At 34.0% G+C, this 18,750-nt stretch overlaps 1 protein-coding gene across 1 annotated transcript; it reads left to right on the forward strand.

Moving 5' to 3' along the window:
* Positions 1-5,645: 5,645 nt before the first annotated feature.
* FATB (fatty acyl-ACP thioesterases B) lies at positions 5,646-17,714 on the forward strand. Its single transcript, XM_089798545.1, has 8 exons — positions 5,646-5,912; positions 6,141-6,219; positions 6,575-7,137; positions 7,365-7,498; positions 15,989-16,102; positions 16,199-16,370; positions 16,495-16,563; positions 16,953-17,714. Exons 3-8 carry the CDS (start codon positions 6,595-6,597, stop codon positions 17,241-17,243), a joined length of 1,323 nt encoding a protein of 440 aa, XP_089654671.1. The 5' UTR covers positions 5,646-5,912; positions 6,141-6,219; positions 6,575-6,594; the 3' UTR covers positions 17,244-17,714.
* The last annotated feature ends 1,036 nt before the right edge of the window (positions 17,715-18,750 follow it).

An 18,750-nucleotide genomic window follows, 5' to 3' on the forward strand; every position in this document is an offset into this window, starting at 1 on the left:
TTTTTCAAAATATTTTTCATAATTTCTTACACATGCCACAACCTATTGGCTCATTATTGCACGTCCAAAAACGTGCAACTACTAGTATTATATTATTTCATATATTATATATTGATTTGGAAAAATTCTCTTATATATTTAGATAAGAATTCTTAATTTCACTATTTAAATCACCAAACATCTATTATTATTTTAAGGAAAAAAAATATTTCTACCATGCTTTTTTGAAAGGGCTCACAATTTTAGTAAAAAATTAGATTTTGATAAGTAGGAAATATTTTCCACAACAAGTCAAATTGTGATATTGCTATCAGGATCCAATTATGTAGTTTTTGAGTCAAATTTATTGATCCATGTTTCATGAGTAGCAACTCCCACAAACCCATCTCTCATGAGAATTATGGAACACTTGAAACTCATTGAATCTAGGCGATGCTCATAGAAGTAAAGCACCACGACTTTCCAAGAGGTCACCCATCCCAATACTACTCCAACTTGAACATGTTTAACCATAATTCATGAGAACCCCTACCCCTTACCTCTGAAACATGAGACAATAAGTTTGACTCAAAAACTACAAACTTCAATAGTAATAGCAATATCACAAAATAATTTTTACCTCTCACATATATCCTATAGCTAAAATATCCTTCAAATCACTTAAAAATACCCTCTTTCCTTATTTGTAGTTCCTCCTGCACTGCTATTTTTTTTTTGTATCAGCATTGATCAATATTTAAAAAAAAAAAAAAAAAAAAAAAACAAAAACTACTTCAAATCCCCATACAAATATATATTTATTTTCAAAACTACAAGCAACAATTACAAAATATTTTTTTAAACCTCCCTTATTCTTCTTACTAGAAAGCATGGATCTCTAGTCTTAAGATAGGTTAGAGCTATTTATGTTCACATAATAAATAATTTATTTAAATACTCACCAATATGGAGGTTGAAAAGGAGGTGACATTAATTAAAATAAAGACTACAAAAGCTATGAAATTAGAGCAAGTGAAGTCATAAAGCCTCTTCAACTAACTCTAATCAATACTTATGATTGGGTAGATAATTTTTGATTTAGTCTAAATTACAATAAGATTAGAAAAAAGAGTCCACTCCTTCGAGGCCTGAAATTTGATGGTCGTATTGGCTATTTTCACAATTTTGAACCGTATATGACAGGTTTAAAATTTGAAGGACTGTATGAATTGATAGTCTAAAAATTAGAGAACTGTCAATATGACAACTAAATTTATTGCTACACCATCAATATTTGTTATAGGCAACTTAGTATTTTTTAAATATACATAAATGCGATTTCTTAATATGTATAATATATATGTATGATAAATATATATTATTTTATATTTATATGTTTTTATTTTTTTCTTTACCTATTTTGATGGTTGCATATTTATATTAATGAAATAAAATCTAATGGATTTTAATTTTTTTAATTTTTAATTTTTACAATGTTGGATATGTATTTTTATATTCTTTTTTGTTAATTATATTAATTTAACAATCTAAAGTAACATATATGATTTTAGAAACTTGCTTTTTTTATTTCAAATTTTTGTATATATTACTAATTTATAGTTATTAGTTATTTATTAAAAAAGTGTATGCTATTAATTAATATTTATTGTTTTCTAATTTACAAAACATTTAAATTTAATATGATCTTTAAATTAGTTTGAAAACAAAATAAATGACCATCAATTTTTTTTTTATAATGTAAAATGAAAGGCATGAAAAATATTTAGCCCTCATTAAAAAACATATGACGGCTGTCAAATTCTAGAATGACTCCTCCAATTTTCCATTTGAAATATTTTTATCAATCTCAAAACTTGTTTGGTACTTCTCAAATTTCAATATTATATTAATTATTATTATATTATATTATGTCATATGTATTATATATTGACTTGGAAAAATTCTCTTATATATTTTTAGATAGGAATTCTAAATTTTACTATTTCAATCATCAAACATCTATTATTATTTTAAGTGAAAATAAAATAAAATATTTCTACCACTTTTTTTTTTGAAAGGGCTCACAATTTTGGTAAAAAAATAGATTTGATAAGTAGGAAATATTTTCCACAACAAGTCAAATTATGATATTGCTATCAGGATTCAGTTGTGTAGTTTTTGAGTCAAATTCATTGATCCATGTTTCATCAGTAGCAACTCCCACAAACCCATCTCTCATGAGAATAATGGAACACTTAGAACTCATTGAATCTAGGTGATGCTCATAGAGGTGAAGCACCACAACTTTTCGAGAGGTCACCCATCCCAATACTACTCCAACTTGAACATGTTTAACCATAATTCGTGAGAACTACTATCCCTTACCCTCGAAGCATGCGACAATAAGTTTAACTTAAAAACTACATAGTTCAATAGTAATAGCAATATCACAAAATAATTTTTACCTCCCACATATATCCTATAGCTAAAATATCCTTCAAATCCCCTAAAAATACTCTCTTTCCTTCTTTGCAATTCCTCTTGGATTGCTATTTTTTTATTGTATCAACATTAGTCAATAAAAAAAAAAAAAATCTACTTCAAATCCCCATACAAAAATTTATTTAGTTTCAAAATCATAAGCAACAAGAGCTCTAGTGGAGCTAGAGTCCCTGCCTTAGGAAGAGAGGAGAATAATGAGAGGGGTTAATATGAGGACTTATAAGCTCAACACGACTAGACTGTCATGACGGAATTGTAAAAAAATGAAGGTTAATGATCTATGACATAAATCATAAATTTGTAAAAATAATAATAATTAAATTTCAAATATAGCTTATCAGTACAAGTTTAATTATAGGATACCAATTCAAGAGTAAAAAGCTAATTTTAAATAATAAATTTATTAACTATAGAAAATTGAAAATTGTACTTATATGAACATTAAAATATTTTAAAGAATGTAAAAGATGTATTTAACTTAATAGATTTAAGAATTTATAGTTTTGTATTCTTTTAAATTTTGTTGGTTATTTTATTTTTAATATTAGAGATTTTGTTTTACAATTTTCAAATTAACATAAGAACTAATTATATTTAAAATTGATTATTAACCTTTTTTTTAAAATCCTTATTAATTTTACATGTTACTTTAAAATATGTTTCACAAATAATATTTAGTAGTATAGATTTAATTTTACAACTATTTTAATTTTTAAAATTGACATAATAATTTATTTAATTATGTTTAAAATTGATTATTAATTTTATATATTAATGAAACAATAATAACGTTTCAAAACAAAATCTTTTACAACTTAGCAACATTCATTGGAAAATGAATAATTGTATGGCTATTTATTTAGTTTAAACATGTTGTGAAATTGCTATCAGGATTCAACATTGTAGTTTTTGAGTCAAACTCATTGAACCATCTTTCATGAGTAGTAGTTCATACGAATCTGTCTGTCATGAGGAAAATTGGAGTAATTAAGCACGCTTAAACTAGAGTAGTGATCTCCTGGGAAGTCCTAGTGCTTCATCTTTGTGAGCAGCACTTAGATCCAATGAGTGTAAAGTGCTCCATTTATTCTCATGAGAGACGAGTTCGTATGAACCACTACTCATGAAAGATGGGTCAATGAGTTTGACTCAGAAACTACACAGTTAATTCTTGATAACAATATCATAATTTGACTTTCTGTGGTAAATATCTCCTACTTGTAAACATGATACTTTAATGTAATGCATGTATGTAACAAGAAATAAAAAGATTGTTATAATTACATTATTAAATGTTGCATATAAAGTTCAATTATGTTATGTAATGATTGTATTTTTCCATTTTAAAAATGACCATGTTAAACAGATGACATATGAAAGGGACAAATTTACTTGTGAATTTTAGCATGTTTTCTTTTTTCCTATCTTGTCAAATATTCAATATTTTTTGTTATGATGTTTTTGCTATTACATCTTTATACAATTTTAACTTATGATTTGGTTTAGAATATAAAAGTTTCATCAATCTCAAGCATACAAATGATCAACTCAAATGTACAATCGAACAACTTCAAATAACACATTATAAAAACATCTACATAAAATGTGTGATAAATTAATTATTAATAATTAATAAAATAAAAATAAAAAAAGTTAAATGTAAAACTCATAATCCAAAAATTTAGAAAACATTCTCCACTTTTAAAAATTACCCTAAGTTAATCTCACCTTCTATTTATTACAACAAGAAATCAAATATGTAAGTCTCAAATTTTTTTAAAGAAAATAATAATATAAATATCTAAAACCTAATAGAAATAAAATTAGAATTAAATTAAATCATAACAAATATCTACCTGCATATGTACAAATAGGAATGAAATACAATCCAACATGGATAAGGTCTTTGGAAGGGAGGTGCAGCTTTGTAAAAGGTCCCCTAACGTAAATATCTCTGTGGACGCCACTTCACGAATATTTAACCTCCACCAATTTACAAATATAATATACCAAACAGAGATTGTTTATTGATTAGCGTAACCAATGGGTAGATACAGATGGATATCTTTTCAAACATTTAATACATCCTTTTTCGTGTGTATTATTTGATTCCAAAAACTACAATTTTTCTCGAGGAAAATAGTCACGATCCAATGATAAATTAGATATTTGTATTATGAAAATGAATTTAAAAATATTTCGTTCAAAACTTTAATTTGAGCAAAAAAGATCTCCAAAAAAATTAATGGAAAGGGACCACCGGTGGTCAAGGACTAACAATTACAATTTTATTTTTTTAACCCTCCTTTATTCGTCTCACTAGAAAGTAGGGATCTCTAGTTTTAAAAATGGATGCCTAGATAGGTTAGAGCTACTTATGTTGGTATAATAAATACTCACCAATAAGGAGGTTGAGAAGGAGGTGGCATTAATTGAAAAAAAAACCCTATGAAAACTGTGAAACCATAGCAAGTGAAGCCATAAAGCCTCTTCAACTAAATATTGATGATTGGGTAGAAAATTGATTTAGTCTAAATTACAATAAGATTAGAAAAAAGAGTCCACCACTCCAATTTTCCAACTTTGAAATGTTTTGATACTTCTTTGGAAAGGTAAAGACAAGACTTGAGATAAAGACACTTCATGTGATTTAGTTCCTCCAACAAGGTTAGTGAATTATAGTGGGTGTTCGTTGGGAGCAATTAATAGTGAACAAAAGTAGGAGGTCTGTTATATTGGGGAGGCCTTATATTGGAACCACCTTTTGGCAAGGTCATGATCAAATCCATGAATGAAATGAATTGGGTGGATGAAAGGAGTTGCTCCATAACACTTTCCAACAACACAATTGCATGCAACTAATGTTTGAAAGACATAGATTCCTATATTCGGGCAATTTTCTCTACCATCACGAAGACTTCAGAAGACCATAGTTATCAAATTCAGGATTAATCTTGGGACCGCTGTGTGAACGAGGATCTGAAATGACAAAAAACACCTAACAGGAAGTTAACTTCAATGACTGTTTTGTTGGGTTTCTTGTGAACATTCAATTGCCAGTCTCCTAATTTCAATATTTTCCCTCCTTTAGATGTTGTTGTCAACCCTGGATTGCCTACCTCGGGCGGTTTTATAAGGCCTCATTGAAGGGCTACTTGGACCGTGTATTGTACATGATAAGTAATTGTGCACTTTCTTCTACTTGGATTAGAAATGGCGTGTGGACTTGGATTGTGTGTTGTAATGAGAATGCTATGATGCTGGCAACTTTAATAGGGTTTCAGAAAATCTACTTTCTTTCCTTAATTATATTATTCCAATAGAATGTGGTATGCCAGATCGGTCTAAGCTGGGAAGGTTTGTCTAGTATATTCTACTCTGCACAGTCAGGCTATTTCTTGCTCTATTCGAAGTTTGTCAACCTAATCAAGGTAAACTTTTGCATTCTCTGTCAAGCCAGTGCTATTTCTTATATTGGTTTTTTTTCATGGGGTGTGGGATTTACACACAATGTTACTACGGTTGAGCTTTGGATTAGGCTTGTTAGGGCAATAGCCTTCCATATGGGTGTAGCTTGATTCGGTGTTTTTTCCCAAGTAGGTGTTCCTTCACGTACTGTTTGGAGGCTCTGATATAGTTTTTGAATTTATTGCTGGCAGGGAGTAATGGGCTCCATCAAAGTCTGATTTGAGGGTTTAAAGCTGCATGTTCAAAACGGATCTGGATCCTTCTTCTAAGGTAGGGCTTTTTATCTATGTTGTATGGTATGGGTAATGCTATGGACAATGATTTCTTGTGAATTCTCAGACACCTATAATCTGTATGTGCTTTTTATCACCGTTTGTTTATGTTGTTTTTCGTTTTTCTTTTCCTTTCTTACATGGATTTGCTAATGAAGGCCATCGTAATCTTGCTTTCTACTTGTGCAATGTTTGTTTGATGGGGTCGTATCCTATGATGTTTGTATATATGCCATAAATCACCCACATGGCAAATCAGTATTCTTCTACCCTGATCCGTTGGGTGTAGAAATGTCTAAAGTGTTTTCGATTAAGAAAAACGCCCTAATTTTTTTGTCTTGGGGTTCATGCAGTGATCTGTGAAGGAACCAAAATGGTTGTTGCTACAGCAGCAATGATGATGTCTTCGGCAAGTCCTCATTGCGCCACACAGAACAAGATCTCTTCTTCTGCAGGGAATGCAGCAGTGAAGGTGGGTGCTCCGGATAGTGTTGGTGTCAAGTCGAAGAAATCATCGTCCGCCTGCAAGGGTGTTCAAGTTAATGGAAACGCTCATTCAGGTGTGAAGATCAATGGCACCAAAGTCAATGGTACTGCCCTAGATAGCTTAAACATGAAGAATAATGTCGGGTTGAAGGATTTTGTAGAAGAAGAAAGCCCTGCTAAAAGCAGGATCAATATGCTCCCAGATTGGAGTGTCCTCCTTGCAGCTATTGCTACCATAATATTGGCAGCTGAAAAACAGTGGACAGATTTTGATTGGAAGCCGAGGAAACCGGACATGTTCGGTGATGTTTTTAGGCTCGGGAGGTTTGTGGAAGATAGTTTTGTTTTTAGGCAGAATTTTGCAATAAGGTCATATGAGGTCGGTGCAGATAAAACGGCCTCTATTGAAACTTTGATGAACCATCTTCAAGTAAGTGCTGACTTTGTAACCGAGTGTACTTCACAATGGAATAAGATAAGTTTTATGGTTGACCTTAAAGGATTAATATTTTAAGGTTTTGATGGTGTATTTAGAGGAGTTGAAACTAGTTCTGAATCCTTTTTAGTACGAGTTCTCAAAGATTTGATGACAATTGGATTTCTGGTACTCTGATTTGAATACTCAAGTTATGTAGACCATTTGCCTCTGCTATGCAGGAAACAGCGCTGAATCATGTTTGGCTTTCTGGGCTGGCAGGGGATGGGTTTGGCGCTACCCTTGAGATGAGCCGAAGAAATCTTATGTGGGTTGTTGCTCGCATGCAAATTCAAGTGGAAAGCTATCCCTCCTGGTATTCTTTCCTGCTTATTCCACTGTTGTACAAGGCAATAATTCTTGGTAAATCCAGTTAGCATTGACATAAATATAACTATGTGGTATTAATGTTTGAAAGGTAGAAAATTTGGTTAAACCCCATATAAGGAAAACTCTCTTCAAGTTTCCACCAACATAAACTTCTCGCATAGAACAATACTTACTAGCCTCAAATGAAGGGTGGCTGTGACCTGGTTAAACATCTATTAAAGAACAAAACTAGCCCCTAATTTTGACCAGTTGTGACCTTCTTTCGTTGGCTTCATGAGTCTAAAATGTTCACTGCTCAAGCATTCGAATGGTTTCTCTGATGATTTGACCTATTGCAGGTTCTCCTTTCTAATTTTACATGATGCAACCCTGCTAAATTCAATTGCCTCTCCCGTCATGGGAAACATTGTGTGCATTATTGTGTTAAATAGCTCTTGTTGCTTTTCAAGTTTGAACATGCTGTAGACGTGCTTTTGATGAGAATTATGTGGTCCTGGATACAAGTTTGCTCAGACTTCTTTGATTTCATGTCACACTTTTCTTTTCCTTGTTTTTTGATGGAAACAGTCAGATGACATAGATGCTGGCATCTCTGCAATTATATAGTGGTCTAAAGCAATCTGTGTATGCATACATCTAAATCAGAAATTCTCCTTAGGTTAAGCAGTCACCATCGGTCGACCTCAACCAAATGTTGATCCTTACCTGATGTGCGTGCAGGGGTTTGCACCTTGGCTGATGGCTTTGTTATCGCATACCAGCATTCTCATCAATTGTGCTCAATCAATTGAGTTGCAACCAAGGTTGCATGTGGACGGGGGTACTTGGGCACTTTGGTTATGGGTGTGGCTATTTTTCAAAATGGGGGACGGGGGTACTTGGGTACATCATTTTTTTTTAATAGAATTTAATATTTATTTAAGATCTGAAAAAAATGAGTCATAGCAATTGACTTTTCAAAACAAGAATGTTGATAATGTTTGCAGATGTAATGTATTCTTTTCAGTTTCAGACTTGCAATATGTTTGTAATAATAATATAGGCTAAATTTTAGATGCATAACAGAAAAGACGGACTTTAAACATGAACAAAAATATCATGAATCATATAACAATGACATATTGCAACTGATAAGCTTCTGACTTGAATAGTGATAAAGTTTATTGTTAATCAGTATTATATCAAAGATTAAACCTGATTATGTGTTGAATTAAACTTGATGAAAAAGAAGGTGATATGCAAACACAAAACTGTAACAAAATTCAGAAATTTTAATTAAGGTCCTTACCTATGATGCTCTCCTCTGAGTACCCGGTATGTGTACTTGGGTATGTGGACGCATCCTAGGGGTGTGGGTACGAGTACTCATGCAACCTTGGTTGCAACCCTTGGGCTTTGTTACGCTAACTGAACCAATTTATAAAAGATCATTGATGACCACCTTTAGCTCACTACCACTATGACTTAAGGTCTAATAACTTAGCTAGAGAAATCTGGGTTGTTGCTCGCATGCAAATTCAAGTGGAAAGTTATCCCTCCTGGTATTCTTTTTTGCTGAGTTATTAAATTGTTGTACAAGCCAATTCTTAGAAAAGCCAATTAGCATTGACATAAATATACTTAAATGGTATTATTTTTTGAAAGGTATAAAATTTGGTTAATCTCCCTAAAAGAAAAACTCTCTTCAAGTTTCCACCAGCACAAACTTCTTGCACAGAACAATACTAGCCTCAAATAAATGGTAGCTGTAACCAGGTTGAACATCTATCAAAGATCAAAACTAGCCTCTAATTTTAAGCAGTTTTGACCTCCTTTTGTTGACTTTACGAGTCTACAGTGTTGATTACTCAAGTGTTCAAATGGTTTCTCTGATGATTTGACCTATTGCTGATTCTCCTTCCTAATTTTGCTTGATACCACCCAGCTAAATGCAATTTCCTAAGCACTCATAGGAAATATTGTGTTAAATAGGTGTTTGTCACTTTTCATTTTTTTGATAAAAATTATGTGATCCTGGATACAAGGTTGCACAGATTTGTGTGTTTTCATGTCACATTTTTCTTTTCCTTGTTTTTTGATGGAAACAGCCAGATGACTTAGATGCTGGTATCTCTGTATTTACATGGTGGACCAAAGCGATCTGTGTAAGCATACATCTAAATCAAAGTTGTCCTAGTTTAAGCAGTCACCTTCTGTCAACACAAACCAAATGTTGATCTTTACCTGAATGTGCGTGCAGGGGTTTGCACCTTGGATGATGGCTTTGTTATCACATACCAGCATCCTTACCAATTGTGCTCAATCAATTGAGTTGCAACCCTTTGGCTTTGTTATACTTTAACTGAACCAATTTACAAAAGAATATTGATAACCACCTTTAGCGTACTATCACCATGACTTCAGGCCTAATAACTTAACCGAAGAAATCTTATGTGGGTTGTTACTTGCATGCAAATTCAAGTGGAAAGTGATCCCTCCAGGTATTTTTTTCGGCTAAGTTTTATTAAATTGTTGTAGAAGCCAATTCTTGGTAAAGCCAATTAGCATTGATGTAATTATAACTACATGGTATTAATGTTCAAGAGGTATTAAATTTGGTTAATCCCCCTAAAAGGAAAACTCTCTTCAAGTTTCAACCAGCACAGACTTATCGCATAGAACAATACAAGCTTCAAATAAAAGATAGCTGTAACCAGGTTGAACGTGTATGAGAGAATAAAACTATCCTCTACTTTTAAGCAGTTGTGACCTTTTTCATTGACTTTAGGAGTATATAGTGTTGACTACTCAAGCATTCAAATAGTTTCTCTGATGAGTTGACCTATTGTAGGTTCCCCTTTCTAAGTTTGCTTGATGCCACCATGCTAATTGCAGTTGTCTATCCACTCATGGGAAACATCGTGTGCATTATTGTGTTAAATAGGCATTTTTACTATTCAAGTTTGAACATGTGTTTTAGATGTACTTTTGATGAGAATTATGTGATTCTGTATACAAGGTTGCTCAGACTTGCTTGATTTCACATCACATTTTTCTTTTCATTGTTTTTTGATGGAAACGGTCAAATGACTTAGATGCTGACATCTCTGCATTTACACAGTGGACTAAAACAATCTGTGTAAGCATACACCTAAATCAAAAGTCGTCCTTACAATAAGTAGTCACCATCCGTCAACTTCAACTAAATGTTGATCCTTACCTGAATTTGCATGCAGGGATTTGCGCCTTGGTTGATTGCTTTGTTATCACATACCATAATACCAACATCCTCAGCAATTGTGCTCAATCGATTGAGTTGCAAAGCTTTGGCTTTGTGACACTTTATCTGAACCAGTTTACAAAAGAATATTGATGACTGCCTGACACTTTAACTGAACTAGTTTACAAAAGAATATTGATGACTGCCTTTAGCTTACTATCACCATGACTTAAGACCTAATAACTTAGCCTCTGTTTGTTTGAAGCTAAAGGATTGATGATTTCAATGAGTTTAAAATGTTCTAAACTTTGTTACCGATTCGGATGCTGATCCAGATGTGGATGCAGGAAGCAGGTGTGTGGAATTTTGTTTTGGGATGTGTATGTGTGTGTGTGTATACTATTTACTATATATTTAAAGAAATATACAATATTAAAACATTTGATAGTATGATATTTATAACTTCACCAACACAACATTGAAATTGAAATATTCAAGAAGATTATAAACCATATCATGTATGTTTATGTTCACAATTCGATTGCACATCAACAAATCATCACAATTACAAAGTCAAAATATAGTTCATCATTCAATGTACATCAATCCAAATCTGAATCATATGGATTCGCAAAAAAATCCTCATCATCTCTTTTAGGACTGTTTTAGGGTTTAGGAGCAAAAAAAAGTTGAAAAATTTATTTACCCATGTGCTAATAAAGTGCTTTAAATGGAAAAAAAAAAAAAAAAAAACAGGCTTTCTGCTGTCTGGGCCCGCAAAGACCGCCAGAGGTGTCTGGATGCGTGTGGAAGCTGGTCAGAAGTCACTTCCAGCTAGCATCCAATCACTTCCGTTCCCGAATCTACCTCCGATCGCAGCCGCTAATGCCTCGGCGGGCAGGAAACCCTAATCAGTATCCAAGGTTCTAAAGCAATAATACTTTAGTTTTATAAACCTTTTTGTCGTAGTTATTTTTTGGGGTATGCTCTGCAGTTTTTCACTGTAACACTACACTTACAAGTTACATGCCAATGGCACAATGTTGCCAGAGTAAAAGGTATTTTCACTTGCTTGGGTTGAGAGCTGAAGAAGCATAAGAGGATAGTCTGAATAATTTTTCTCTAATTCTGCTCATTTAGTTCCCTTTTTCTCTGTCCTTTCTGCATCATAACCGTTATGGTTTCTCAAATGATTTTAAAACTCATCCCATCTAGTAAATCTGTATGTTTTCTGGGCTCTCATTTATTAGTTTGCAAGCTGACAGCCTGTTTACTGTAATTGCTTAGGCTTTTTTGGGGCAGAATTTGTCATGCCTAGGTGCTTTAAATTTTTTATGTTGTTTCTCATGTTTGAACATTTTCGAGATAATCTTAGAGGGCAGCATGTTAAGAATTTTTATGTTGTTTCAATGTTTGAACGTCTTCAAGACAATCTTTATTAATGATTTTGTTTGCATGAAATTGTGTAATCCTGGATTGAAGGAAAAATCAGTGAGAAATCAAGTGATATTGTAGCTCCTGTTATTAGAGTTCAATACAGGTTGTACAGGTTTTCAACTTTGCTTTCTTCAGCAGTGCAGCAGTTGACAGTTTCCCCTCAGCAATGAAGTGTGCCCAACAACAACCTCGGTGTATGGGCAGGTGGGTTGAAGTCATGGTCAAAAGCAACATCAGTGTGAGGCAGTAGTGTTGGCAGTTGTCCTTCTTCAGCAGGGTACTTTCGACAGATTCAGAGCAGCACTCAGCTTTTTATCTTTTCCTACTTTAATTCTCAGTGCATTTTTCTTCTGTGTTTGTGTTTCTCGTTTTTCCAACTTAATGGTTTTGTTGGGGTCTAAGATGCTGGTATGACAATTTTTTCTTGGGGGTCAGGTCTGTTCTGTGTATGTCTGTGCAGAAACATATGGAAATCGTGATTTTAGCCCAGAAACAGGCATTAAGTTCAGATAACGACATGGCACACATATATCGTGTAATTAACACATAAAACCAGTGTAACATGGGGACTCGCACAGCCCTCTCAAACCTCGAAGTACTCGTCACCAAGATGTCCCTGCACTGGGTACTTGAGTACCCCAACCTCTGCCATTCTGCAACCATGCTGCCGCTGGGATGGGTACTTGAATTTCTGTTTGAATTTTGATTGTTGAATGTTACTATTGGGTATGAAATATGTTACTATGTTGAATGTTCAATGGTTCTAGTTCATGTTGCAATTTTGCTATGTTCAAGTTCTATATGTATACTATACAACACCTCTCCCTACCCCGCCGTGCCCTTGTCACCATCCCTCCGCTGTCCTGAAAATGAGGCCCATTTTCTCCGTGTCTCAGAAACTTGTCCGGCATCTCGCCATCGTGACATATCCCAGTTTTGGTGTTATACTACATAAAACACTTCTTTGATGCCAATTTATCAAACCTGATACTTGTTGTCTAATATTAAAATTTAATTTAAAAGCTAAAAAGCCAAAACATGGGAAGCGTGTTCCATCTTGCATCCTTTAATGCATTTGTGCTAGATTGTTATCCAACAACATACCAGCCTTGCTGTTCATAGTTGTGCGCTTACATATGACATCCAAATATGTTTATGGTAGGATTTGGTTGATGCCTCAACAGCCTTGCTAATGTTAGTGCCATTTGAGACCCAATCTCTTTGCTAATTTTGAGTGCCAATTGAGATAAATTATCTTGCTAATGATGGGAATATAGCATTGTGATTCATGCTTTTTGATGTGAGTGGTCGGATTGATGCCTCAACCGTCTTGCTAATGTGTAGGGTCAATTGACACCCGAGTCTCTTTGCTAGTGTAGAGGACGAGTTGATATCAATCTTACTTGTTAATGATATGAGTACAGCATTGTGGTTGGTGCTGTTTGTATGAGAGTTTGGATGAATCTAGATACCATTTTTGAACAACTATTTTTCAATTTTTAGGTTGATTATGCTACAGAATCAATATGGGATCCCTCTGTGACAAGACCCAGTTTTATTCGAAGTTTATGCTGTTCAGATGTAGCTCTTGCATACCAGAATTGTCCTCTCATTGACACCAGAAAAGCAAAATTAAGATGAACAAAAATATGCCTGCCTGAAAAGCAATTTAAAAGGAAAAAATATAAGTAAAACAAACACTGAGCACCACAGAAGGCTTGCTCAGGGCACAGAGTTTGGGCCTCTGATTCACCTGGGTAACATTTGGGGTCCACAATTGGGCTTTGTCTGCATCCACTAATCAGAGAACTGGATTGTGAACCAAGTCCTGGACCCGGGTCTTTTTTCTTAAATGAAATGAATGTTGTCATTTTTGGATTGGAACGTAAATTCTTTGAGTTGGTTGTTCTTGTATTAGGAAAAGGTTCTTTACTTTTGGTTGCTTTCCTGACATATGTGAGTGTAGCCAGGGGCCACTATCTGTACTCTATAACAGTTTATAAGTTTAATTTGTATTCTGAGTTCTTTGAATTGGCTGCTGTTCTTAGTTTAGAACAAGGTACTCATTTTTTTTGTTGCTTTTCTTTTTAGGTTTATTTTTTAGTCCAGACATGTAGTTGGGGATCTTTCATTGTAATCCCTATAGCTCTTTACGCTATTAAAGAGACCTAAACTCCCCTACTCAAACAAATAGATAATATATCTGAGTTTTGAGGTAGTACAGTGTAATTCTTTTTATTTTTAATGGAAGACAGAAGCAGTACTGGGCGTGAAGATATGCTAGTATTTGTTGTTTGTATTTTCAGCTATATGTGTTGGTGGATGGTGTACTCAGATCTGCTGTCTTGAGTGTCTTTGTTTCAAGCTACTTTGCATTTAGGGCTTATTATTAGTACAGAGTCTGCTTACTATGATCTGAAAATTTAGTAACAGTTGCATTGAATTTTGACTGTTGCTGAATTTGGTTTAAGCCTTGAGGCCATATACTTATAAATGAATGTTGATACTCTTAAATGAGCGTTCTGAATGATATAAAACAGTCCTTTTGAGCATTTTGTAGGCTTATTCATCTAAATAAATTTGTTTTGGCAGATCTTTGATGCACTTGTTGTAAGTTTCAAAAACTTGAAATTTTCTGAAGAAGTTAAACATTAGAAAAATATAATATAAATTGTTTTCAGTGCATGTAATGCCTTAAAAGTATTCTGTATCAACAGGGGATAATCTGAGCTTGATATGCTTTGCTATTCATAAGTGAATGGAGTTTCCACAGTCAATATAAAAATATATCTAGTGCTGAAGATTTTATTTCTGTATGCACCATACAACATTTTAAATTTTTTATGAAGCAATAATGAAAAGTTGTATATTATTTCATTAGAAGCTACAGGGTAATTATGTCTGACTTCTTGTGTCTGCAAATTTTGATTAAATGTAATATTCACTGACAGCCCATGTTTTTTCTTTTCTTGGTGCGTGTGGTTTAAGATAATTTTGTATGAAAAATATTCTCCATGGTTTGGAGTTCTGAGGTATGGAACACTTTTAGTTTTTTTTATATAACTACAGGATAGAGCAGTGGAATGTTGTAAAAATAAATCTTTTTGTGGGGGATATATTGAATCATGTAGGTTGTCATTCAAGTCTGCAAATTTTGATTAAATGTTTGAGAATATGCAATATTCACTGAGCCCATGGTTTTTTTCCTTGGAGCGTGTTATTTAGGCAATTTTGTACTAAATATTTTCCATGGTTCAGAATTTTGATAAATGGAACACTTTTTCTTTATATAACTACAGGATAGAGAATTGGAATTTTGTAAAATTAAATTCCTTTGTGGGGATATATTGAATCATGTAGCTTGCTAATCAAACTTGAGTTTGATGCTTTAAAACGTAAGGTTGCTTTGTTTTGGGTATAAGACATCACAAATTTGTTTTACATCTTGGCATGCATTACTTCGAAGATTAACAATAAAATTCCAAACAAGTATTTTAGTCATAAAAAGATGTTGCTAGAGGACATAGGGTGTTAGTAAAGGTATTATTACTTTTATAGTTAAGCAAGCTTGCAGCAGTACTTCTCCGTCAAATTGGAAGTCTTATGAATTAGGTTAGTTGTTTGTCAAGAATTCTTATATTAGTTCTTCTCTGCTCACCATTCTAAAGCAACTTGATGCCAGTAACTTCCCAATATCTTATTTTGGATTCTGACATTTAAAGTAAAATACAACACCTCATAATGTTCTTTTGGAATGGATGGATCCATATACATGGTCAGTACATAATTTGGCTCAAATTGCAGTTGCTACGTTCTCAAGACTAATATCTGCATTTACAGGGGTGATGTTGTAGAGATAGATACGTGGGTGGGAGCATCGGGAAAAAATGGTATGCGGCGTGACTGGCTTGTTCGTGATATAAAGACGAATGAGGTTCTTACACGAGCTACCAGGTGAAACTAACACAGGCTGATCTTTTTGTTAGCATGAACACTATTTTTTGGAGTGGTGATTGGTCATTCTGAACCTCTTTTGATCTTCTTTTGCAGTACTTGGGTAATGATGAATAGAAAAACTAGAAAATTGTCTAAGATTCCAGATGCTGTGAGAGATGAAATAGAGCCTTATTACACCGACAGGCAAGTTATTGTGGCAGAAGATACTCGTAAGCTGCACAAGCTTGATGATGACACTGCCCAGTATATCTGTTCAAATTTAACCGTAAGTACTTATTCTGAGAACTTAAAAAAGTTTCTTAATCTATTAAAGATTCCACAAAGAACTCGTGAATATTAAAATGTGCACCCTCCAGATCCTTGACACATTTTTCACGTTGTGTTTACAGCCTCGTTGGAGTGACTTGGATGTAAATCAACATGTCAATAATGTGAAATACATTGGCTGGATTTTGGAGGTAAATTTTAGTATTTATTGCAAGAAACAATTCCTGGAAAAATTGACCATAAAATGTATTGTGTTGGGTGTCCGAATATTTTTTAGAATTATTTCTCCATATTGCCTATAGTTCTAACTATTTGTTGAAATATCCTTGCAAAATAAGTGTACTGGATTCTTTTACTAGTTCAATAAATTGATTTGGGGAACTGAACGCTTTTTGCTTCTTTATAAGTTCTGTTGAATTAATGTTTCAAACTCAAATACTTTTCCTATTTTGCTTATATAGATATTGGTTTAAAAAAATAATTTCATTTGCACACCATATTTTTTAAAGGAATCTCAACTCAAACTGTAAATATATAGTGGTGGTTCTTGAGCAGATCTTTTTCTGGATTTGATTTGCAGAGCCTGCCAACCTCTGTTCTGGAGGGCAATGAACTTGCTAATATAATTTTGGAGTATAGGCGTGAATGTGGGCCGTCGCATATCCTTCAATCATTAGCTAGTCCACAGGTTGGTGATGGTATGGGTTCTGCATCATCTACGCATGCAAAAGAGCCCCCCGACACATGCAAATCCTCACCTGTACTGCAGTTTGCTCATTTGCTTCGACTGCAAGCTGAAGGGTCTGAAATTCTGAAGGCAAGGACAGAGTGGAGGCCTAAGGGATCTAAGATGGCTGTTCACAACCTTTGAATGCACAGTATGCAGTGTACATAATGTATACCTATTGATGCTTTCTTCAATATCGATTTTATTCATGCTTCTCTCTGATGCTGCTTTATAGTATTTATTTGTCCTGCAACTGGACCAAGGATGCCTTTCTTGATTGGATGGATGAAACAATGCCAGCTCTCGCAAACAATTTGTTAGGCTTTTGAATCATCTTTTGCGTCTCCCAGAATGCCAGGCTTGTAGCTTTTCTTCCGTGGACTTCTTGGGAAATCAGTACCTCATTTTGACAGATGCTCTCTATTAGTGGCCACCCTAAGATAAGTGCATGTAAAAATATTGAACTCCACGAAAGGATATATTGTATGCCAATTTGAACTGTTTCTTTCAGGTTGACAGTAAATTTGGAAAACAGTTCAAATCTAGATTGGATTACTAATATCTAAATGGAAGTTGCGAATTACCTTTAATGTAAAAGCTTTTTATTCTATCTCATCATGGGTTTAAAATATCAGCTTTCTTAGTGTTATGTGCTGGTTTGAACTCTTTGGTTTACATTAAAATCCTGTGAAATGAGTGTAAAAAGATTTTTCTATACGTGAGCTTGGGATATAAAAACGGATCATGGAAGATATTAGCCCATAGTCTATCTGGTATGGTAACTAAGTTTAAACTGCCAAATGGTGCTTAGCAAATAATATAAAAAATCTGTGGCCTACTGAAGCACATCATGTCGTAAGTCATACAAATTATAGATAGTAGGCTGGTATTGAAATTCCAGTAATGCTCTTATTGTACAGTTTCAATTATTGTCGACATCTTTTGGTTTTGTTTCTGCTTAGGAAAGTAAATTGTTACTATTATTTGCATGATAACTTGAAGCCCATATACCCTTGATAAACATATCACACTTGAAGAATTCATCTATGTACGTCTCTGTTCCTTCTTCACCCATTTAGTTCATCTTGGGGCCAAATTTGAGAACCTGATTTTTCACAGTGCCTCTTGCATAAATCTGCAGAATGAACTGCACAGTGCTTCGATCTTCTGGGTCTTGGGTTGGGTCTAATCATGATGGCATGTTTAGATGTTTTGCATTTTCAAATCTTGGATCCTCCTCTTAAGGACTGATGATGAATGGATATGTGCTCTCTGTCCCTCTGTAACACTTGTATACATAAATACACCCACCATTTGTGAACAGTTTTACATTGACGCAATCTACTTCTAGCCCCTACTACAGGCTATTGCTTATCTAATGGCTAACAGTGTAGACTGAGAGGCTTCATAGAGAAATGAGAGAAGCTGTTTGATTATACACTATCTGTAAACTGTTTTCCATTAGCATGGTCTGTTTAGTATTCACTGCGACTTGCTCATCTGATATACACAGCTGACACTGTATTCACCTTGGAAGCTGTTTGACTATTCGCAACGACCTCATCTAGACCTGGGACCCTCACCTCTGAGTTGCAGCCTCACTGTGCAAGGGTCTATCTGCTTGACACTTGCGCTTAAGCCAATAAGTTGC

Source organism: Cupressus sempervirens, chromosome 8 (genome assembly GCF_028749045.1).
Source record: "Cupressus sempervirens isolate cs-2001-9-10 chromosome 8, ASM2874904v1, whole genome shotgun sequence".
Taxonomy (NCBI): domain Eukaryota; kingdom Viridiplantae; phylum Streptophyta; class Pinopsida; order Cupressales; family Cupressaceae; genus Cupressus; species Cupressus sempervirens.